Source organism: Perissodus microlepis, chromosome 7, assembly GCF_051167445.1.
Source record: "Perissodus microlepis isolate ML-2025 ecotype Zambia chromosome 7, ASM5116744v1, whole genome shotgun sequence".
In the NCBI taxonomy this organism is placed as follows: Eukaryota; Metazoa; Chordata; class Actinopteri; order Cichliformes; family Cichlidae; genus Perissodus; species Perissodus microlepis.
Genome location: NC_140467.1, coordinates 35875114 through 35892400, shown reverse-complemented (window position 1 = coordinate 35892400; position 17287 = coordinate 35875114). Strand labels below are relative to the sequence as shown.

The 17287-nt window shown below is 36.1% G+C and overlaps 1 protein-coding gene across 8 annotated transcripts in view; it reads right to left on the bottom strand.

Moving 5' to 3' along the window:
* Positions 1 to 17287, bottom strand: part of unc13bb (unc-13 homolog Bb (C. elegans)) — a 65821-nt gene that overhangs the window by 43608 nt on the left and 4926 nt on the right. For all 8 annotated transcript variants that reach the window (XR_014800768.1, XM_084934816.1, XM_084934822.1 and 5 more), the window contains exons 2-5: positions 12896 to 12925; positions 6427 to 6526; positions 3972 to 4089; positions 2982 to 3105 (exon numbers count right to left, since the gene is read on the bottom strand). Coding sequence is in view for 7 of the 8 variants with exons in the window: in XM_084934816.1 (XP_084790942.1) it covers positions 2982 to 3105; positions 3972 to 4089; positions 6427 to 6526; positions 12896 to 12925 (372 nt within the window). In the remaining variant the exon portion in view is untranslated. The remainder of the gene's footprint in view (positions 1 to 2981; positions 3106 to 3971; positions 4090 to 6426; positions 6527 to 12895; positions 12926 to 17287) is intronic.

Below are 17287 nucleotides of genomic sequence, written 5' to 3'. Positions count from 1 at the left end.
CCTTTTGATCACAAGGCTTAAGCGTTACATGCAGTGCAGTACTAAAACAGTGTAGTGGTCAAGTACAAAAAGGTGGTGGGAGCACAAAGAACACTTCACCATACAATAACTAATTAACTAATACTTTTAAATGTGAATTAAACTTTAATATTGAAAAACTTGCCAGTATCAGGTAAATTCAGCTGTTTTTGATTCCTAGCAAGCACCAAATGTCAGGATATTTAGTCTTTATTTATAGATGACCGCAAACACCAAGCTGAACTACAGTTCATATTTCATCTACAGTATTGTAGTCTTGAGTCAACCCTCATTTCCTCATTTTGCTGAGAAAAATTATATAAAGGTGCAACCATTTATTGAAATATGTGGAAACATAAATGAAATACAGTATACAAGACAGAAACAGAGTTTCTAAATGTAATGAGCTTAAAAGTCAATATTGTCTTGACTACCTTTATCCTTTTACACAGCCTGGACTTTCTTAGGCAATCTTTCTTGTACTTTCTTTAAGTAGCATTCAGGAATTGTTCCCCAGACATCCTGAAGGACATCTAAAGCTCTTCTTTGGATGATGGTAGCTTTTTGGACAGTTCTTTGATCCCATACCTCTTCAATAATGTTAAGGCCTGTTGATGCCTGACTAGCATTCTATAGTGTGTATTTCTTTTTTTTTACCCAGCTATGCTTTAACTGCCATGCCAGTGTATTTGGGATCATTTTAATGCTATAAAACGAAGCCACTACCAATTAGATTCTTTCCAGATGTTATTATACAGTGAATCAATATCTGATCGCCCTTTTCTGAATTTAAAATTTCATCACTTTACAACAGATCTCCAATAGCACTGCCTGAGATGTAGCTTCAAAAATTACAGATCCTCCACCATGTTTTATAGATGGCTGCAGACACTCACTGTTCCAGCTCTTTCCTGATATCCCCTGGACATACTGACTAGGGCGGGGTATCGATTTCGATTTTTATAATCGATTAAGTTCCGATTCACAAAGTCCCAATTCGATTCGATTTTGACTCAGACAATCGGAAGTATTATAATTCTGATCAATTATCAGTACATATCCATAATTTACATCTATGTATAAAAACAAAGCTGAAACTTGTGAGACTTCATTAGAGGTTTAATCATCACAGCAGATTCCTTTGTGTCAAAGTAACTGAGGATAAAATGCAGAAAAACGTGAAGGAGATTTTCCTGGCTTTTTATAGCAGATAACCACCTTAAAAATATTCTACAGTAGATCAAAAACTGAAGAAAACCATAAATCAACATATGAACATGACCTGATGCTGCTGAGGTGAAGCAGAGCGAAGTTACAAAGGTTTTTATTAGAGACACAGCTAAGCGTTTTGCAATTTGGCATAATTTGTAAAGGTTTAAATTTCTTTGATATTGAACAGCAGAAATGAGGCTTTCTTGTCAGAGGTCATTTTTGGAAAAAAAAAAAAAGAAAAGCAGTGATGGCGATAGCGCTGAACACAACGGTAGACTGGTGAGTACTAAGCAAGCGAATAATGCAGAGATCTAAAACACAGATTTGACATGGGAAACTGTTCTTGAAGTACACTGAGAGAGAGAAAGAGCTGTGCAGGAAGTGTGATTTTATTGTGGTGGAAGCAAAACAGCAAAATTATTCAAACTAAAATCGATTTGAATCGGGAAATCGATTTTCTAAACATACCCACTAATGCTGACAGTGATTCGAACCAAATTTTCTACATTTCTTAAGTCATAAGACCTGGTGCCACTGATTTTTAATCCAGTATGTGTGTAAACTGATGTGGACCTTGTTGTGTTGGTACCTTTGAGAGCAAATAAAGGTAAGGGAAATTCCAACATTATCAGCATCAACCGATTCTAAGAACTTAACACTCTTGTCAACCTCTGGCTAGTCCAGAAATCAGTAGCTGGAATTATAGTGGCTGTCTATCTTTTACACAGAGTCTGTGATCTACCACTCTACCAGATTTTCTGCCCCTATGTAGCCAAATAAATAAATGCACCTTTAATGAAATCTGTATTCATATTCTGACATGGATCATTCTAGAAAACACTGATTAAGTGGCTAATGGACCCAAGTCATATATTCCTCTTTCTCATGTTAGAAATGCTTTTGGATATTTCTAATGGTTCCTAAATCCTGTTGGCCACAACAGGACAACCTGGCAAAGACAAAATTATATTTACGGAACCTAAATTAATAAAGGAAGGTCTGCTATTGTTGAATTAGTGACCTCAGCTTATGCAGGACAGAAACAGGCGTCTCATTCTCAAAGGCACCAGATACGGGTGCCTTTGAGATATTACACCGTCAGGCAAATATCTAAGACAAATATCTGGACTGCTTCTAGCCATAAAATCCTGCTTGGCTCCGCACAAAGGGAGAATGTTATGATGTGACCTTATATTTATCTTGTGTAAACCAGGTTGTTCTGAAAATAGGGGACTTTATTTAAAAATTAATGTGATTCCTAAACAGTTCATAATTTTTTTTGTAAATATCATTGAGTTAATGTTGAAAGTCTTAAATTCAATGATTATTTGATTTAAAATCCACTGTAGTGGTGCAAAACTATGCAAAAATTATGAATCTTCGTTCAACAATTGTGGACTCAGCTGTTTAGCCATTAGATTTTCTGTTCAAAAGAAATTACTACTAGGTACCATATGTCTGCACAAGACCAGTGGATACCAGGCTATGATGTTACACACTGCTCCAGGCTCGACACTTTTTTTTTGGTTCCTGACATTTCAGCAGGAAACATTTGTGACCTTTGAGTAACTCTCCAGATCAAGGTTTGATTCACCCTAAGGCAACCAGAATCACTAATGTATCTATTACAAAACATCTTACATAAGAGCTTTAACGGTATTTACAAGTGTGGTTCAATCAACTGAACAACTGTATGTCTTAGACTCTGGAAGTCTATTGTGCAGCTAAAATGGTTTCAGCTTTAATCTCACCAAAAGGCAGTTCGAAACGAGTATCCAGCAGGACTCGATGAGGCGTTGGGTTCTTCGTGCCATATATCTCATCAGCTTTCATCAGGACCTCTGCATCCAGGAAAAGCCACTCACCTGAGCCCTCCTGAAATTAAATTAAATTAAACACATTCATTTATTTACACAGACAATGCCTTTGCATGTATTCTTCAGTTTATGCTATGCCACTGATTCTTTTAATATGGATTTAAGGCAGTTTTATTGCCTGCGTTTTTACTATTTGTAGCTCAAATAGTGAAGCCAAGCAGCATTTATAATAAAGTATGTTCAATCTAGTGAAAAATTCAAAGTTCATTTTCTTAGTATTATGTGGGTCAAACAAGAAACATTTTTGTATAAACTACTTTTTTGTATGTAAAAAATAAATTTTTAACTTTTTGATTTCCAATCATCCTGGAACTGTAATCATTGTGTAACATATTTAACATATTCATCATTTTCAAATGTTTATTTTATTTGAAACTGCCTTTATACTTGAAATTTCTATATTACTTTACCTTAGGTTTAGGAATCCAGTATTACATTACTTTTTAAACTAACAAGTAATTTATGAACAGAATATAGCCAACACACAGGTGCTTGCATTTACTTATTGTAGCATTTGAATTTTTAGTACGACTTATTGTAGCATTTGAATTTTTAGTACGACTAAAAATTCAAAGCGTCCCTTTTATGAGATCATCATTTCACATCTTTGATGTGCCAACTGGAATTACTTACATATCTCTTTCTAGGGAAAAATGCAGAAAGACTGAGCAATATTTATGTAAAGATACAAACTTTTGTTTTGTCTTTTGTTAATTTTACTAATTTAACATCTATTGATTGATGAAGTTAAATGCTGTATCTTGTTACTTCTAATGGATGGATTTCAAGTGGCTTTTTTCCACCTCAAACGTTTGGACTAAAATTCACTTGTACTTGACTTTTTGTGTGGGTGTAAGTTCTGACCTCCTCTGATTGTCGGATACTTTTTAATGGAATCCATGCAGTCCCCACCATGGTGTCCCAGATGAGACCTTTGTTCCACACCTCAACAATGAGGCCGAGGTCCAGCCGGTTGATCTCACTGTGGAAATTTAAGTAACAAATGATGATGATGATAAAATGTCACTGAATAAAAGAATGAAACAATAACTGTGTTGTAATGTAACTTCGTTATAAGAAATTTTTAAAATGAAAAAAAAAAAGCACAAAAATTAAACCAGAAATTTCTAAAGGATTGCTATCAGGAGCTACCATTGCTTTAGCTACAAAAGCTACTTCCTCATTTTGTCCTGTATTAGCTGTCATAATCATTTCCAGCCTTGTTTTGTCATTCAACATGCTATTCAAAGGGCTCAAAAACAGCTTGATGACAGTATTAAAATGGCACATGAATTTTAAAAGCAGCCACACACCAAGGGCATTTGCATATTCTCATCTGTGCCACTTTACAATTACTGACGGACCAAACAAAAACAAGATCAGAGAAAAGATAATTAAAAAAAGAGCAAGGGTGGGGGTGAGGGTGGTGGGGTCCAGAGAGCTCAGGTGCAGAGATAAAGGCCTCCTAAATCATTTGCTCATTGAAAAAGAGAATAAATACATATAGCAAGGTATTTAACTGGGGCTAATTTTAACCGGGAGATTTATTGTTGTTCATGTTGCTGTTTAGATTATCTTTCCAGTTGTGCCACCTTTTATTTTAATGTTTTGCATTATCCATGTCTTTTTTAAACATGCAAAATAAAGTGGTAAAGCCAAAATTGTTAATAAATTGCAATCTATTTTCAAATACAAATACAAGCATCATCGTTTATTTCTTTAAATCACTTTCCAACCACTTTGTGTAGACTGATTTACAACCATGTAGTCCAACCTAATTCAATTTAAATTCGTACAGTACTGTTTTTCCTTATATGAATACACATTCACCGGCTACTTATTAGGTACAATTCCTTGACTGCTCATTAAAGTAAACTTCTAATCAGTCAGTCACAAAGGGACTTAGGGTTTGGGGTAATGTTCTCGGGAAACCAAATATATTGTATGTTTGTGGTGTGCTGTATAAGACAGTTTCCCTTTGTTCTAAAAGCAAATAAATATTGCATTATAAAAAGTGACACTGAACGTGGCGTGATTTTTACTGTCCACAAACTGCTGATCTACTGAGATTTTCTTGCATAACAATCTCTAGAGCTTACAGAGAATGGTCCAAAAAAATAAGAGAAGATATCCAGTGAGTGGCTGTTCTCTTGGTGAAAATGCTTTTTTGATGCCGGAGGTCAGAGGATAATGGGCTGCGCTGAGTTGATGGGAAGGTTAAAAAAGGCCAAACATTGAACCTAGGAACAGATGACCTACAGCAGTAGAAGACCACTTTTGATGCCACTTTTGTCAGCTGATAACAGCAAACTGAAGCTCAAATTTGCACAGACTCAGCGAAACTGTACAATGGAAAATTGGAAAAATGCTGCAGGGTCAGAATTTGGCATAAACAACACAAAAACACATCTAATCTGCCTTTTATCAAAGTTTAGACTAGTGATGGTGTCATTTTATATTTCATGGGCTATTGTCTTGGCGCATGCAGGCCCATAGCCTATATGGAGTAATGTTACTGACCTTAACAAATCTGATAGTCAGGTGCTAAAAGGCCAAAAAAACCAAAAACCAAAAACAAAACATAAGAAAATGTAAAAAAATGTTTTTGACTTGTTAAATTAAGAGAAGGTGCAACTGAATGAACAATTGCAGTTATTATTTTCCAAAACTGAGACAACCACTACTTTCTCATTTGTTTTGTTCAGATGATGTTTTTAGACAATATATTTAAAATATAACATAAAAATCCTAAAAAAAATAAAATAATTGCATGGTAGGTACTAAGATACAAAGTTTGAAATTGTAAAGTTCCCATTTTCTGCTTAAATTTAAGCTGGGTTGCTGTAACAGATGGTGCTCAGAATTTGCTGGAAAGCCTGATGAATAACCTGGAATTACACCTAGTGACAAAGCATGAATGGACAGTTGGAGGAAGGGGACCTGGAAAAACAAACACTGTCCCAAAAGAGGGAGTTCACAAAAGACAAACAATGGTGCGCATGCAACAAAGTGTTGCCTTTTGTGTCACCATAGATACATTTCGCTGGGAAAGGAAAATGGGGAAATTAAATCAATAAATTATAAGGAGGAAATGACCAACAGCTGTTTTACGATATACTGTCTTAAACTGAATGGAGTAGATGAAAAACTGTAGCATTTAAGCATTTGGATGAGTAGCTTGGAGAGATAAAAGTGTGGATGTGTTGTTTCTATCCCAGAGTTGCAGAGTGTGTGGTTTTTTATGTATTAATGTTTGATTTTGTTCCCCATGATAAATGGTGTGTTTCTGTATTTGCTTCTGTATTTCAGATTGACTTACAACATGAAATCTTGCTCCCAGCAGGGCTGGTCCCCACGCACAGTGATAGTTGTGCTTTTAACATTTTGCACCTTCAGCGTCACATAGGTGTTGAACTTATCTGAAACAGAGGAAAAGGCAGATTACGATGTAATTATAATGAGGAGGCAGCAATGCATTGAGAGCATATGGAGGAGAGCGAGCGTTACGCATGAGTTAACAGGAATATATGGGATTCATTAAGCAGTAATGAAGACACATAGCATAGTAAGACTCTGGACAGTCTACTATTAGATAGAACAACAGAGGTGATGTTTGAACTACCATGCCAGCTCTACCTCTGTTTTCTGTAGGAGGAAAAAAAAGACATCAGGACTATCAGTGAGAGTAAAAGCAGATAAGTCTCCTCCCCCGACTATATCAAGCCAAACCCAGGCCAGGCCAGCAAATCAACCCTGTTAATCTCCAATGAGAGCCAAACCCTCACAGCACATAGTACTACAGGATGCACAAATACATGGTACGTCTCCAGTCCACTATGAAGTGCAGCTGTTTTTTAAAATACGCTTGTCCTCTAAAAAATGCACGTTGTAAAGGAAGCATGCCTGCTCATGATGTAATAAAGCTGAAGTCACTACTGACCTGTTACTATTACAGAAAAGGTCTCTGTCAGCCCTAATATCATCAATACATAGAATATAGTTGGTTTAGTTGCATTTTTAACATTTGACGCAACCATTGACTGTGTGACCTACACACAAAAATTGAGCCCTGCTAGGAGTCTACTGCCTGTGAAAACCACTGAAACATTGACTCAAATGTCTGTGTGTGTGTGTATACAACTTTCACACCCAGTTATCTCAGTCAACTTCCTTCCGCCAGTAGTGCTGGACAGCCGATTCTCAACAACTGTATGCTTCAGCGGTCAGTGCTGAAGGGGAGGGTGGATGGATGAGGGATTAGGCAACCCGTGCTAAAACTACCAGCTTTTCATTTCCTACTGTGGGGTTGGGGGCATCAACACGTGCCTGTTGATGTGCTCATTTTTCCTCATGTAGTTACCAGTCCTGCACAACTGGTGGTCCTCGCTACAACTCAACCCCCCCACATGGACACAAAAGCTGAGTGGGAGGAGGACTGAAAGGGAAAGGAAAAAGGATGTCTGTTTCTGACTGATAAATAAAATATACTTTATCATATGTCATGGAATACTACTCAGGGAATAGCTCACAATCATCTGATTCAAGATATTAAAAGGACACCTTCGTATAAACAATGTTTCCCCACGTCAATTAGAGTAGCACAAGTAGCAAGGTATAAATGCTAAGACTATCAAGCAGAAAATTATATTAAAATTTAACAACATACGGCTGGATGGATATCATCTTGAAGTTTTTAGCAAAAAATATACAACTATATTAATATGAATATGTTTTCCATAAACTGACAGCACGTTTATGGTTCTGAGTTTCTGATTTTCTGAATGGTGGCTCCCTGATATGGACAGCCAACAGTGCAAGCAGGCAGTACAAACACACACAAATGACCCTCTTTGGTCTATGGGAAACAAAAGCAAGAGATCAGCTGTTCCTGTATAGACCAGTCACATGACCACACTAAACAAAGATTACCCTGGTTCCTCCAGCAACAAACCGAAACATTTACCCTACACTAGCATTTAGCAGCCAGATAAGTAAAATCAACTCCTTGGCATAATAGGACTGCCAGCAGTTGACACAGGTGGATTCATACAACTGACACAGAACATAAATAGATACTTAAGACTGCAAACTGAAACAGTGTACTGAAAGCACAGAATCCCTGAAGTGACACTGAGACCGCGAACCAGGACTGACAGGACACAGACCTAATTAGAGTCCTGTGAAAACAGTAGCAACAGAACACACACAGTATTAAAGTTGCCTCGGGGATGCTGAAGCTTTTCCCTAATTAGATATTCCATGCCTTGTGCCACACTTGGGCCAGCTCCCATGAATAGCAGAGACGAGATAAGGCAAGAGGATGTATGGATTAGATAAGAGCCACTTAGTGGTTGCCGGACCTTTACACCAGGCGTTTTCCTTGATACGGCTGACACCGTTGAGGAGGAAGAAGTAATAACTGACTGGAGGGAAAAAAAGAGGGAAAAAAAAGTATCCACCTGCATAGCAATGTCTCACCAATATAACGGACTAGTCTTATGTTTGTATTGTATAGTTTGAGGACAACAAACATTAAATGAAAACTGAAATTTCAGTCAATATACCACTATTATAAAACACATCATACACATGTAATAATTAGCTTAGTGCAAATATATGATAGTGCATGTAAGCGTAAGTACGTACGTAAGTAATGGGAAGTGCAATAAAGAAAAGACAAACTTATTTGTCACCGGTCAAATCTGCTAGGCAATAACTGGGCTATAACTGCTATATGAGAAAAACAAAGTTTAGCAAACACAAATGCTCAAGATAAAACCGAAGGTACGTTTCCTAAGTGGTCACATTTTATGTCTACAGTGTCTTTCTTTGTAACTTGTTATGACAAGCAGCTTGGTAAATATAGATTTAACTCCACACAGATTTCAAAATCCAGTATGCTGAAAAGTGTTTTTTTTCCTTTTTTTTTTCTTGCTAACTCCATTAGAGATCTTTATTGTATTCAGAAGCAAGGTATCCACCTGCACATCAGTGCCTTACCCTACATAAGAGATATGTTTTATATGGTTACTGTATAGTATGAGGATCACAAAAATCTAATGGAAACCAACATTTCAGTCAATATGCAATTATTTAAAAAGAAATTATGGATATCTCTACAGTAATCTCAGCACAATAGTTAGATAAATCATCTTTAAATTATTGCAAATATATGTCTTATATGTACTTACAGGCTATTAAGACATGGGAAGTGCAGTAAAGAAAAGACACATATTAGTCACTAGCCAAATATACTGCTTAAGACAGTTTCATATCAAGTTTGCTTGTTTTTCAATGTGTTTATGAGACATTATATTTATCCAATTCTAAAAATCTTCTTAAAATCACTGATTTTAAAATCTTAAAATCAGTGTCTGCTTCAAGAATCTTTACACCAGTTTTAACCATCAGTGTGCACATTTAATGAGAATTTCCAGATACTGTAAAAGAATGAAATTTTTAATAAGATTAATGCATAAGATTATGCATTCTGTAGGCCCATTGCAGAAAGAAACTGCAGTGTTGATTGAGTCAAGTTGCCTAACCCAAACTGTTACTTACATGTAAAGAAACATGACCTGTTGACCATGTTGGTGCAAATTTAAACATGCTTATGTGTACACACACACACACACACACACACACACACACACACACACACACACACACACACACACGCACACACACACACACACACACAGAGTAAAACAGTGAAGGCACGCCAGTCAATGTGCTCTTAAGCAGAAAAAAAAAAATCGAATGATCATGTGATGTTCTGAGAATCACCGTAAACCCTCAGTCAAACGTCTTCATTCATTATTGATTAGTGATGAGTTTTCTTAGTAATAAATTAGTCAGGAAAATGCAGGCAGCTGGAAGACTGGCATTTCAACATCAGGCGACTTATCAATATTGCATGCAACACAAAACATACATTTATCAGAGGACTTTCCTACCATTGCTTGAATATCTTCATGTGTAAGTTAGTTTTGCAAAAATAGTGTTCTCAAGCAATTATATTACCTGAAAGTCTATTTTTTACTTAGTTAAAAGAGAAGCTTGTGATTAAAATGATATATTCCCCATTTTATTCCAAGCAGAGACTCTGCAAGCACACATCTAGCAGCACACAGCTATTATCTGCAAATCAGTGGATAATAAGACAGTGGATAGATAGATAGATAGACTGCTAACTAGTTCAAACAACGTCACCTTCTGTTTTACAGTATTCTCTCAAAACACTTTGTGTAAATGTGCCAAAATAAGGCCTAAAAGCCATCCAAGCGCAGGTGTGGTGTAGACACAATACAAACATCAATCCCAGGCCAGCCTTATGTAAACTTTGAGGCCTCTTCCAATAAGTCACATGTCACCCTATGCAAGTACAATTATCATGAGGTAAGAAAACTGGTAAGTAATATGTTCAGTAATTACTTATTCCTTCCTGTTCTTTCAGAATCTATCCCTTATTGCTATTCACACAAAAATGCAAAGTAAAATGGTGCAATAATCATAAAAAAAATGCAGAAATCTGATCTTACAATTTGCAGCTCAACACATCATGGTATGCAGTTTTGAAGCACAAACCATTGCATTTGCAGCATAACAAAATATTTCATGCTCATTGGCTCATGGCCACACTTTACGGTGCCAAAAAAGTAGGACAGCAAAACAGCATTGGCTATGTTTAACCAAATTTGCTGAAAAAAATAAAATAAAATACATTAGTTCATTATTTGTATATTTTCAAAGTCTGTTTTCTAAAACACCTTTACTCATAAGCTCACACATCAGTTTATTGAGCTGATATCACTTCACAAGTCCTAAGGAAAACAGCTCATTTAGATTAGTTGGAAATTTTACTTTGATGACATTTTTTTTAAAAGCTACTCTTGATACACTTTTTTGACAAAATCTTTAACACCATAACACATTACAAGGGACATCTTTAAACACGTGAAAATGCTAAACTTATTATTTGGTTATTTTTGTTTCTTAGCTAAGAACTCTCTCGCAGGCCTTCGTTTCCGTCTTTGCCCTCTAAAAAAAACCCCACCAACAACAAAAGTGACTAGTGTTTACATTTTGTTTCAGAGAGATGCCTGGCTAAAGTGAAATTCACCTAATGTTTGCTCTGAGACAGGTGTCACATGTCGTATGACCCGGAAGAGGGAGGAGGTCATAGACAGCCAAGCAAAGTCTTACAATCCCTTTAAAGTTTCAATGCTACAAAGCCCTTTGAAAACTGACAATACAACAAAAAACTTAAAAAAAGCATCAACTTCAGTCACTTGATGCTGGCTAGAAAAACTGAACTCACAGCCTTAGAAAGTGAAGACACTGTCTGGAAGGCAAATGCTAGCTTTTCAGCTGTGCACTGATGTCCCCATTATCAATAGCCTGGAGAGCACAGTGTCCAAGATTTCAAGGAAGAATTTCAATCTTGGACTGGTCAACCCACATGACAGTTTTCCATCTCAGTGGATCTTAAACCAGTACTGGGACAGAGTGTTTTGGGATCTGATTTGTATATTTTACTTCCTTGTTGATGGTTTTTAAACTACATTTGTGAATGCACCATAGCATTAATTGACAGAAGTTTTCTGAAGTGGTCCCGAGTCCATGTAGTTACTTCCTCTAGATAATCACTTCTTTTTATAAATTGTAGCAGTGTCTGAGGACCAGAAGATTATGGCCACTCGGTAATGATTTTTGGGCTTGAACACAAAGCCAAAAACTAATACTGTATTGTTTCCTAGAATCTTTCAATGACATTATGTACTGATGATGAAATCCCAAGTTATTTTAATGTCACACTGAGTCATTCTTAAATCCCCGAACTATTGTCCTATGCAGAATAATGAACACTTTTCCAGTTTTCTCTGTTTCTAAAAGGTTCAGCCTTTTTCGGAATGGTTTTCTGATACCCATTCACATCCATTATGTGTTGCTTATGAACATAACTAGTTGTGAGATGTATCACAGGTATTTAGTATTAACAACTTTTCCACTCTTATGCTACCCCTCCATTAATTTTTTTAATTTTTTATTAACTTTAGGATGTTAATGATTTACAAAATACTTCTTTTTAAATTCACATTTTGTAAGGGATCAGAAATTTTACAAAAAGGGTTAGAAAAAACTTTACAGAAGTCATTTTGGCATCAAATGAGTAAAATATCAATGGCAAATTCAAAGCTAAGTTGACTTTGTATTAGTGCTCCTCTCTGCTCTTGCCAGAAATGTCACAGGGCTTAAAGGTAGACAAGAGCCTGAACACCAGAGGGATTTGCCTAGTTGGAGAGTCTGGGGATTTGGACACTGATCTATGTCCACCTGCATGGCATGACACTGAAAGACCCAGGATTGCGTAACGCAAAATCAACCCTAGCGCCTGTAGTGACTTGCCAGAATTTAAGAGATTAACCTATATCAGACAATTAGTACACATGGCATTTTTTTAACAAGGTCTACACAAAGCAACCTCACAGAAGTAGTGGTGTTTTGATCAAAATGCGTAGAATTCTGGACATCCTCATTGGGTAACTGGATAACTGAGTTAATTTACAGTTCAACATGGATGACAGTTCAGACATTCTTGTTTTTACAAACAAACAAACAAACAAACAAACAAACAAACAAACAAACACCAATAAACATAATCAAAAATCCCACAAGTTTCACAGCATACAAATCTCTCACCAGCTGTGAACAATGAACATTAGTAAAATGTAAGGTAAAATGGCCTGAGAATGGGAATAAAGTTTGTGAATAAAGAAAGTTCTTACCTGGTGGTCCCTGGAGTTTGGCTTTCTTCACTGCACAGCACACAGAAACACACAGACACACACACACACAAAAACAAAGATTAGCTCAATTACATAAATTTAATTTGCACTAACTTAAGAATAAACATCGTACTATAATACGTAACTAAAACTGACACATAGGTAAATCTTAGGCCCCTGAGGGGTCTCACCTACCAAAGACCTAAAATTAACCCTTTCCAGTGTTTATGTACCTAAAACACAGTTTAAAAGCACAGTGTAAATAGAATTTTAAATTATTTAAATAAATTATTTCAAACTTATTGTCTTTAATGAATACATCTGACATTTGATTAACATCCACAAAACTTCCAATATGTATATCATGTACTGTAGCAAAGAGATATACTACTCCAATGTAAGTCAAATGATGGTAATACAATGTTGAATCAAAAGAGTTTGGTTTTTTAAAATTATTTTTAAAAGACAAGTCTAAAATACAAACACAGATGTGCATAAAGTAATTATCTCATGTTACTTGAGAATACCAAATTGCTCATTATGCAGACAAGTAAGCAGTGATGGGAATAACGACGCTACAAGTAACGGCGTTACTAACGGCGTTACTTTTTTCAGTAACGAGTAATCTAACTAATTACTATTCCTATCGTTACAACGCCGTTACCATTACTAACAAGAAAATGCGGCGCGGTCGCGTTACTATTTTTCAACATTCAGACGGTTGAACCTGTCTTCGGTTTACCGCATCTTATATCAGTTGCACTGAAGTAGCTGTAAGTAATCTGGGCCCTACAGCTTGAGGCAGCTGCGCGCGCTCCCGCGGACGGCAATCACTTTCTGGCAGTTGATCACTTTTTGGCAAAACACCTGGAGCTAGGCGGCAAAACAATCGCATGAGTGCTGCTGTTTCACTGAGGAAGAGTAAAGTAGTCGTGGTAAGCCAATCACATGACCACTTCAAGATGACAAAGCAACAAGGTGATATATACCAGTTTTTAAATTGTGTTGATAGGCCACGTAAAACAATAGTCATGATAAACAATATATACGCGTGTTTTTTCCTGAATAGTTTCACAATGTTTTACAGTCTAAGGACAGCACTAGCAAGCACTCTCTGCTTATGAGAAAAAAAAACCCAAACAAACAAACAAAAAAAAAAAAAACATCCTGTTCGTTTTGGTGGAAAAATGTACCATGTTGACCAATCAAAAAATGATATGGCAACATGATATTTGGTTGTTTAGGAAGAAGGGGGGGGGGGTTAGGAGTGACGGCGAGAGAGAGGGGGAGAGAGACAGCAGAAAAGAGAGAGAGCGAGTTTTGAGATGTGAGAGATTTGTGATGGTTAGCCTGTTTGTAGTGTGTAGTTAATGTGTTGTCTTGTGTAGTTAGTGTGTAGTGTTGTGGATAGTTTGGTGTTGTGTGTCAGAACAATGAGGCGACTGCTGTCTCCGGGTAGAAAAAGGAGTGATACACCTGCTGCTGTCAGACCTGCAGGTATCAGGCTGTGATGTTCTCCTTTATAGTGGACAGAAATTATTTTTTGGGAGTGGCACAAATAATTTGTGTGGCATCTACTTTAATGCGGAACAGCTGATTGTTATGTAAATAGTTTGAAATAGTTATTTTAAAAAAGGTAAATGGCTGCAAATAACTTTGTTTGCAAAACTTGTGCATATGATTTTAAAATTGACAATTTATATTTGCATTTAAAGTTATGAAATATGATTCAATAAACATGTTTGTGGTTGTTACAGTAAAAAAATATAACTTTTTCTACTCGGATTTTATGTTTTTTGTCTGATTTTAGATCAATTGTGTTAATACAATATGTCAGAATGAAAACATAACTGTAAATTCAGACACATGAGATTGTGCTGAAAAGAATGATACCAAACAAGGCAGTAAATAGTTTTTAAAGGCGAAATGGAGAGGTAAAATCAAAAGTAGCAAAAAATGACCAAGTAACGCAATAGTTACTTTTCAAGTAATTAATTACTTTTAGAGTCTTGTAACTCAGTTACATTTTTGAAGAAGTAACTAGTAACTATAATTAATTACTTATTCAAAGTAACTTGCCCAACACTGCAAGTAAGTCATAAGTTGGTGCAACGTGCAACAAATGAAGACTACAAACACATCATCTTGTTTTAGGAACCCTTGTGCAGTTTGATCAAAACAGAAGAACTATGTGAAGAAATCAACTTTACACTATTTATATTTTTCAGCTTCATTCAAATTATTGTGTCATAGTTAATAGTTTTGCTAAGTTCACAACTGATAAACCTGATGCATAACAGTTCAGTTATAGAAAAATATATTTGTAAAAACCTTATCATTTTAGTTAGAACGCTTCAAAGTTAAATCAATGAAAAATGGGATACTAAAGACTGGCACCTCTGTTTTATTAGCAGTGACAAATACATTTTTATTGGATTGCAACTTTTACATAATCATGAAGCATAAGCCTTGACAGCTGCATCACAAATCTTAACAGCTGGTGAACAAACAAAAAAAACAAACCCAAAAAAACAAAACAAAGGAAAAATGGGACTCGGGCAGATGGGTATTAAGATACAAAATAAACCAAAAATGTCTGATAACAGCAGCCATTTCCAAAAACCTCCAGACATTACTTATGGTGAAGAACCACGTGCTGCTCGATTTTGGTTCATAAGTCGACCTGCCGTCTTTAGCCCCTCAATGCATCTTTACAATAATGTTTATGGGATTTTGAAGCGATTTGAAAAGGATTAGTTGTGATTGCAGTGGCAGGGTTATGTGTGCAGGCATATAACCTACTAAACCTCTAAGGGCTGAGCTGCCAGATGTCCAGAATGGGATGATGGAGGCACAAATAACGCTTTCATATTTTCATGTACCATCCCTTGTTTTTTTCTGTGCACATTAAAACAATAGTATAAAGTTTTCGGGTCTTCTAATAATTGATCATTCTTAATACTCTTAATTACAGAGAACCATATGCATATAAATACAGCAAAGTAATATTTGCATATTAGAAAACTAATAGTGAAGTAACGATTAGAATGAATAAAAATGCAGGTTGAAGTGGAATGCACCAAACCTAACACATGCAGCCACAAATGTAAACTGAAAGACTAAAAATCAAAGACACAGAGTTAACCAAATTTACTTCTAGGATAACAATGGAAAGCAAAAAAAAAAAAAAAAAAAAAAAAAAAAAAAAAGGACCACTGGTCCTCACCCAGTGTTTCCTGTCTTTTACATAACTTTTGTGGAACAGTGGAAATCTTCAGTGAAGCTAGCAGTATGATTCTTTTTTCCACTAAGTCAAATGAGCTGGCTGTGGCCTTCTTTTCTCATTTGCATCACTTAATTTTAACTGTGGACCAAAGAGCAGAAGGGCATTAAACCAGAGAGAGGGGGATTGCAGTGGAAACTGATCCTTATCGTTTTCTGTCCATGCTTAATTTGATGGGTGTAGTTGATCTTTATCTACTGTTCTTCAAAACCTACTGGTTTCTTTTCTTTTTTGGTTAATTTTACTTGCTTGTGATCATACTTGGTTTCAAATATATTAATGCAGTCGCATGTCTCAATAAAAGTAGATCCCCCACCCCAGTACTATCCCGTATCATTTCTCTTTAGCAAAGTAAAGCTCTTTCCCCCAGCAGTTTACAAATTTGACATGATGACACAAACACTACCTCATAAATTTAAACTAACACCAGCTGCACTATTGCAGATGGTACATATGCAACACAGTTTCACAACACTTCATGAAATAGTCACCTCTAAGTTGTTCTCTATTTTATTGATTAACATTTATGGACACAAATTGTAATGTTTATTTTTGTTCCTGAAAACTAATTTTTCAGCATTATTTTGGGTCACTCAACACAACTTCTCATCAATCATCTCTTATGTAGTGATTCCTGTCCATGGAGATGAAAACAATACCACAATAAGAGTCTGCATTTGAAGGTCAGAGGTTGTTGGTAGAGCAAATCATCTTGAGATTTGTGTTCAGTTTATACAAGCCATAGATTGTCACACAACATTTGTATTCTTTTAATGATGTTATTAATAAAAAACAAAACAAAACGCAGTGACTTGGTTGGGGTTAGACATTACAAAGAACATATTTTTAAGTAAGGGAACATAAAACTGGGTTACCATTTAAAAAAAAGATCATGGTTTGGGATACAGAGGTTGCCACTTCTTTTAAAGCTTTGTTGCCTTGGTCGCCTCCCCTTTTAAATGGACATAATATGTGCTTATAGTATGAAAAATGTTTCCTCAAACAGCAGACCTTTGAGGTACTTTAACCTGCAAAAGCATGACAATTTGTGTCCATGACCACTGACATGTTAGATTTCACAGCTGGTGTGATAACATCATAAGATGGTG